Raw genomic sequence first — 7,654 nt, 5'->3', positions numbered from 1 at the left:
AAATGCGTTTATTACGCGATGGGTCTTGAATACCGACACAAACCTCAAACATCTAACTGAGGTCCTCATCCTGATGGCTATCAGACAACTATTTAGGCCCGACTGGGCCTTTTCAATCCCGTTTGTTTCTTGTCTTGATCTCCAGCGCCGCCTCTGCACCGGGCACCTTCTGTTTAGTCTTCCTATAAACAGACGGAGGAGCGCGCTGACTCTTTTCCGGAAGAATGCAATCGCGAAGCATCAGACAGCCTTAGTCGCTTCTCTCCTCATCCTCATCGTCCGGATTTCTCCTGCACTCAGACGACGCCGGTGCTCCCACTGCTGGTTCCTCCGCCGCCGGGAAGTTGCCGGTCGCGCCCAGTAGTACCGAGCGGCAAAGCGTGTCGTAACGCCGCGCCGCCGGCCTTCCCCCTCCTGCCGGTCCCGATCTCCCATTGGAAGCGGTGGGCTGGGCGTGTTTCTCGATTGCATCAGAGCCCGCGGAGGGTGCTCCCGTTCTTCATATCCCGGAGCGAGCCGAGGGAGGGGGCAGGAGGCGTGGCACGGGGGCCGGTCAGACGGCTGAGGCTGGGGAAGGGAGTGTGACGGTGACAGCTGGGCAGTGATCCCGGCGGCGCCCCTCCTTCCGACCTTCCAGGAGGCTGCCTCAGCCCTGGCCGGCTCCCTTCGCCTTCAGCCCCGCTCCCGCTCCCCCTTCTCCCCCGACCGGAGGGGTCCCCATCGGCCCCACCCCCTGGCGCCCCCACTGCGAGCGTCCGCCGCTCCCTTTGGGAAAGCGACCCCCCCCCGCCCATCGGTTTCCCCCATGGATTCCAGGTTTTCTTCGGGAGAGGGAGGCGCAGCCCTCCTCTGCCCGGCGCCCGAGCAACTGCTGCGCGGGGCTGCGCGGCAGTGAGGCGCACCGTCTGTCAGCTTAGGACGGATCCTGCAGCGCTGGCGGGGAACAAAGCAGCTTTGCTCCTTCCCACCTCTTCCGTGCCTTCCTCCGGCTTGACTCTTCTACTATGGAGAGTATCTTAGAGCCCTTCCCCGGGGGCGCCTCCAGCTTCCTGGACTTGGGCGATTTGAATGAAGCGGATTTTCTTAACAATGTGGTAAGTGGAGCGGCCGGAGGACGGCTGCGGCTCCGGGGCGGAAGCGGGAGCGGGGGGCGGGCAAGGTTGGCAAAGCAGCCCCTCCAAGGGTTTTGGGGGGTGATCTGCTACTGGAGCAAGGCAAGAAGAACGGAAGGGTCCCTGGGTGGCAGAAGGAGGCCAGCTGTGTACCGAGATGCCCCCTGGATTTGTCTCCAGCTACCTCGTGTTAAAATCAAGGTTTGCCGGTTGTCACTATATTGGTTTTAATGGCAGGACCGGCTAAGTAACACGTGTTGCATACTGATCCACACGGCGACCGTTTTCTGCTCACTATTCTGCCGCTCCGCCACTGCATTCTTGGCTACCAGCCAAGACTGAAAGCTGTGGGTTGATTTATATAGATCTGCATAATTGTTCAGCATCCGATACGTAGCAGCCAGATGTGTGAGGAAGCTGCACTGAAAACCGCTGTGTTTAACCCAGTATGAAAATGTATCTGTTCTGTGCTATTTGAGTGACTTATATCGCTATCACTTGATCTTATCATCTTCAAGTTATAAGTATGCATGTAGGAACCAGCCCAAAGATAGCTTCGAAGCGTGGTGGTTGGGCAGGTAAACAGGGGTTGTACTGATTAGCCAGCTGGATTTATGACATATTTGCCTTGCCACCTTAGTGCAAATGTAATCTCACCATGGGAGAATTGGTGAAATCCATTTGCAGATCATCTGTTCTCCAATGGAACCACTCAGGATAGACATGTATTAGTACTGACTGAAAAGTGATTCTCCCCCCTCTGTCCCATCAGTTAAATGAGATATTCCATGTCATTCTGTGGTTGTAAGTATCTGCATATGAGTTCTTCAAACCTTAAAAATCTTACTAGAACTTAGTGGCTTGCACTTATAATGTAAATGTCACTATAATGGCTATTGCCAACATGATACAAAAGATCTATTACAAGACTGAGATCTCATTTTTACTGAAAGAAGGGTTTCCAGATACAATCAGAGCAGTAGCATTGTTAGCGTATTAATCCTTCACTCTGCATATTTCTTTAGTCCCTTCTTGAGTTGTTTGTAGAACTGCAATCTCAGCACTTTTTAGACAATTCACACTGCCACTGTTAGAAGAGTGAGAAAAATGACAACAATCATGACTAATTAATCACTCTGTGCATAATTGCTAATCACTCTGATTCTAAAAGAATGGGTGAAGCCTGATTCTAGGGTGAAGTTTTCATCTGAGGTTAATACGAGTTAATTTCTACCTATTTTCTAGTTTCATCCTATTTTCTGTAGTTTGTACAAATTCTCCAGAAGTATAGAGAGGTCCTATATTTCCAGGAAGAATGGAGGAAAGAAAAAAAGCTTATGTATCCACACAATAGTAATACATAAGGATCAGAAAGAGGATAGAATAGAAATAGATACATGAGTAAACAAAAAGGAGTAACTCTATTGGCTCTTCTGGAAGGTCAGTGAATACAGTTCATATTCAGTCTAATGGACAGACTTTAACATGCTTTGATGGGTTACTCCACTACATACGTTTTAAATTGTGGAAAGCACTATTTATGGAAATTTGAGCACTATTTATGGCATCTGAATCTGCCTCTTTCCCATAAAATAATAATATATCTTTTGGTATTTCATGTTAAAAGAAACAGATGAAAAATGTACTAAAAGTTAAGAAGAGTATTCATTTGAATAACTAAATTATTTATATAAAATTAAATACTAAAGAAACAACAACTTTAAATGTCATTGGCCATGTACATATTCTACATAAATCAGTAATTAATAGCTATCTATTTTCCTTAGTGTGTTGTGCGAACCCAGAAAATTGGTTCAGTTAACTATGGATAAGCTTAACATGAGAACACAGCTGTAATGTAAAGGCTTAGGAAATTAATATATTTCTGTGCTTCTTTATTTACTTCTATGCATTGCCAATATTCAGAAAAAAAAGCTTGAGAGTACATTACGCAGAACAATAATTTACAGCTCAGAAATTAAAAAACAAAACCTTTTTTTGGTCTAAACAGCACCAACCATCTGTTCCTAAGGTGATCTCAGGGCAGAATTTCTTACATTACATACAATTTCTTTACAAAGTTTGTAAATTGTAATCTGTGGATCGAGATTTCATTTAGAAAGGAAGAATCCATGCCCCCTCCCTAGCATTTCAGACCACATGTGATATTCTTAGGAATCATGTATTTAAGAGCAAACTGTCTTAAAATATACTGCTTTGCTGCAATTTAATATTGACAGAAACTTTGAACCATTCTGTGGCTCTTACATTCTCCACAGAAACATTATTTTTCTAGAATGGGGTGTGCAGTTCTCCATATGTCTCACTCTTTCTCAACTATAGGGATTAGGGCCACATGACCAATAGATGGCAGCAGAGAGAGACAAAATACACTAACTCTTTGTTGCCATCTGTGAATGTATGGATTTTTGCAGCTCTGAAGTTATAGTACTAGAACTACAAATTTTACTTGAAGGGATCTTTTCACCCTTTTCTCAGGTGTCATGGATATTCTATATTCTTAAAAAAGGAAGGAATCTACAGAAATATCATAGTACAATTACTCTAGCTGTGATCTATATAAAAAAGGTGCCAGGTTCAATTCATGGTTGTATGTGCATAATATGATTACTCATGTTTAACTGTACTATGGTTTGCTTAATTTTCTGAGTTTCCATGACATGCAGAACCAAAAACCAATGTCACAAGCATGTTGCATAAGATACTAGGCTAAAATATGGTTATCTAGTTTATGATTCAGTGTGCCATGCAAACACAGCACTTGGCAGCTGCAGTTGAAGAAAGGGCCTGGGAACAAGTGATGTGATATACTTGTTACTATTGAGAATTGCTATTACTCGGAGTAGATCATGATGAACTGAATGGACAAATAGTCTAACTTGATTAAGTATAACTTTCTGTGCATTGAAATATATTACTGCTTTGTCTGACAGTATCATTAACAGTCGTACTGTACTTTTTATGGCATTTTTGTAAGGAGAAAACCTATTAATAGGTTTAATAAAAGTTTTCTCCTATTTTATGCAGTGTTGTACAGGCAACCATTTAAAATTTCTTTACCATTGACTATTCCAGTAATTAATATAGTACATTATATTACTTTGGCTAATGTTTGCTAACCTGTCATAATTACACAAGTATGCAGAAACCTTGGGAAGCCAAGGTAAATGACTGTTTTCTAGTCAGACAATATGTTCACAGCAAATGTTATTTATGTTACTTATAAATGCTGTTTAAACCCTTCATAGTGAACTCATATTGTTGACTATTTGTAAGGAACTTCTGTAAACAGGCTATTCTAACCAAACAGGCTGTTCATGTAATCACAGTGTTGGGGTGGGGGGGTGGGGATTGCTATCCCCCTTTCTTCCCTAGAAATTGCTGGAAGGATAGGGTGGGAAAATCAATGAGATTATATAAATTATCGATCCAGATTAAAAATAAATGTAAAAATAGATTAAAACATTAGTTGAAAGAGTGGAGGGAATTATATATTATACCTTTAGTAGCTGATTTCAGTTGGGGAAGCTGATTTCAGAATGGAGGATAGATCCTTTTCCACCCTGCTAAATACCCACACATTTTAAAAAAGGAGATTGGAAAATGGATATCCCGTTTATTTAGCTGGCCTCAGGGTTTGGTTTTTTTTTTGCTATTTGTAAAATGTGAGCATATGTGCACAAGTTTCATTTGTCAGTATTTGTTCATTAAAATGTTTTTGCTGGCAATGTACATATTGTTATATTTCCAAGTTGCTCTGTTGAATTAGCTTATTTATTTTTTCTAACAATCAATATTTGATTTTCAATATTTAATGGATTTTTCCAATGCATCACCTTATCAATAGAAGAGAATATATGTAGCTCAGGTTTGAACTGTGGAGTCCTTGGTGCTCTCTGAGCTTGGATGTTTGCTTGCAGACGTTTCATTACCTGAACTAGGTAACATCATCAATGCAAGTGAGTGTGGGGTTTGCTCCCTGTTTATATATAGTAGCTTGCCCTGCCAGCTTTGGTGGGGATGTGTTTTTTCTCCTTGGTAGTTCCTTAATTATCAAGGTAGTTCCTTGATTACCAGCCCCACCAGGGCAAGCTGCGGTATATAAACAGGGAGTAAACCCCACACTCACCTGCACTGATGATGTTACCTAGTTGGGTAATGAAATGTCTGCAAGCAACCAACCATATTTAGAGAGCACCAAGGACTCCACATTATCTTATCTCCTGCCATTCAATAAAATATAATATGTAAAATATATATCTGCTAAAATCTTTGTGATAGGGAGGGCTATAAATTAATCAAATAAAATTATGGGCAGACTTGAGATGATCTTTCAAAATACTTGCCTCAAGAAATGGAAAAGGCCAATTTTAAGAAGGTAGGATTTGTCTTCTATCATCTCCTATCTTTCTCCATCAAAATTCAGCTACATTTTTCATAGAAGGAAATAAAAACACACAGTTGGTTTCATAACTGTTCAGATGGATAATGTTATAAAACTCACAGCTTGGGATATAAACAGTTTCTCTGTAGCCCATAGTGTTCTATTGAAGGTCTGTGGGTGAAATGGATCATATTAGATAAATAGGAGTGCTGGGGAATGGATTTCCAATAAAATCCAGGGTCCGCTTTGCTATTTGTATGGATCTCTTCTTCTGGTGGATCTAAGACTCAGTGTTCCCTCTAACCATTCTGTCTGCAGTCTGAGTGGGAAGCAAGGAAATATATAAAATGTATTTCATGTATATTTAAATGCTATATAAATGTGACTAATAATAAAATAAATATCAACACAATACCTTTCTTGTCAACAGTGGAGTGTTGTGAGCCACGGAAGAGGTCTCTTACTTTGTAGTGGTAGTTCTTGGAGAATTTAGATTATTTAGAATGATAATTAATGCAGCAATTGCCAAAAAAGCCAATTGCTATCTTGCACCATAAGTGTAGACATTTCACTTGTATTTTAGGTGCCATTCTCCTATCCAGAGGGAACTTTAAAACATTTCTGTTTTCTTTCATTCAAAAGCCCACAGAGCTTATCCCAAGTCTTTACAAATGATGCAGCTATGCAGTAGTAGAAAAGGCGGGAGCCAGAAGATTAGTCATATATTTAGAAGCCTAGTAGGCATAAACCTCTACAGGTGCTACAGCAACAGCTTGCTAGGAAGTGACAGAATTAGACTGCCAAAGGTTACAACTGCCAAATCAGCGTTTCCCACATAGTCCTCAAAATTGGGTGTTACTAGTTCCACTTCAGCAATGAAGAATTAAACCTGAACTAAGTTAACCTATTTTACTTAAAAGCATTATTCTAGAATGAAGATCTGAGACTGGTGTTCCCAGACCAGTGCTTTCTTTTTCAAAACCTTGGGGAAGCAGGGAAAAGCTGTTACCTCCAATTAGATGCTGATCAGATGTAATTTTCTTTGAGGAAAGCGGGGAAAGTCCTGAAACGAGTAATGAGATGGTTGAGGAACATTTTGATTTATAAGAGCAGGATTGGCAATGGGTTTGGAATACTTTAAAAGAGGTTTAACCCTCCCCTCCTCCCCAGCTCCAATAACTTGGATGTATGAGGTTTGGGTGCAAAATAGCATCATCTATGATCTAGATCAGAATAGACTATAATTGTCACTTCAGATATTACTGAACTATGATCCCCAGCATCCTTAGGAAATATGGCCTGTAGTCAGTGGGTGCAGCTTGGCAACATCTGGAATGTTCCAGATTGTTTGCTCTGCTCTAGATTGAGTATTCAGCCGGCTTGGGGAAACCCCAGTTTTTATAGAAATGCAACATATATTAAAGAAAACATTTATATATATATATATAAAAGAAAAATTGTCAGGGTTATCCCTTGTCCCCCTCAACCTAGTGAGGCCTGAACTTGCTTAGAGGGCACTGTCAGCCTTACCAGGTAGACCAGACAGGAAACACGACTAGATGAGCTAATTCTACTTTATTGTAAGGCTACATTAACAGAATCTTGCAAGTCTGAAAGTACAATTCCCCACTGTCTCCTTTACACCTAAGAAATTAGGGAGGGTCTCTTTTGACCCTCTTGTCCCACCCACTATCCAGCTGCAGCCTACGCTGTCCCTTATCTGGCTGTTCCCTAGGCAGTGTCTCTGGGCCCAGTCTCCCAAGGTCATTCCCACAAACCATTACAGGCACAGAGTGCTAACTGATAGAAAAATGAGAGGGTGAATTGAATGGGGGATTCTCACAAAGGGCATGGTTGGCTAGGTTGGGTGGCTCAAATCCTGAGTATTCTGTGGCAGGACACATTTCTTTTACTATTTTTTAGGGTTGCGGGTCTTCAAAAATACTGCAGTAGATTCATATTCTTTTCTGACCTATCACATGATCTTGAACTTTGGGGAACCTGTGGTCAAGTTTCATACCTGAAAGGAGTCCTTAAGCAAGATTAGTCTTCCTTACTTTTGATATTTACTTATAGATTGCAGCGAACTTATTCATAATATTTTTGTCCTCTTTCTATTGTCAGCATTAGATTTTGG

At 41.4% G+C, this 7,654-nt stretch overlaps 1 protein-coding gene across 2 annotated transcripts in view; it reads left to right on the top strand.

Moving 5' to 3' along the window:
- Window positions 1-524: 524 nt before the first annotated feature.
- Window positions 525-7,654, top strand: part of CREB3L1 (cAMP responsive element binding protein 3 like 1) — a 109,000-nt gene continuing 101,870 nt past the window's right edge. For both annotated transcript variants that reach the window (XM_088145716.1, XM_088145717.1), the window contains exon 1: window positions 525-1,094. In XM_088145716.1, coding sequence (XP_088001842.1) covers window positions 1,005-1,094 — 90 coding nt within the window. In that variant the 5' untranslated portion in view covers window positions 525-1,004. The remainder of the gene's footprint in view (window positions 1,095-7,654) is intronic.

Source organism: Python bivittatus, unplaced genomic scaffold, assembly GCF_059951505.1.
Source record: "Python bivittatus isolate LINGU-HERP-01145 unplaced genomic scaffold, Pbiv_v1 ctg000480_np1212, whole genome shotgun sequence".
Lineage (NCBI taxonomy): Eukaryota > Metazoa > Chordata > Lepidosauria > Squamata > Pythonidae > Python > Python bivittatus.
Note: the sequence above shows the minus strand (reverse complement) of the source record. Positions and strands in the feature narration are given on the sequence as shown.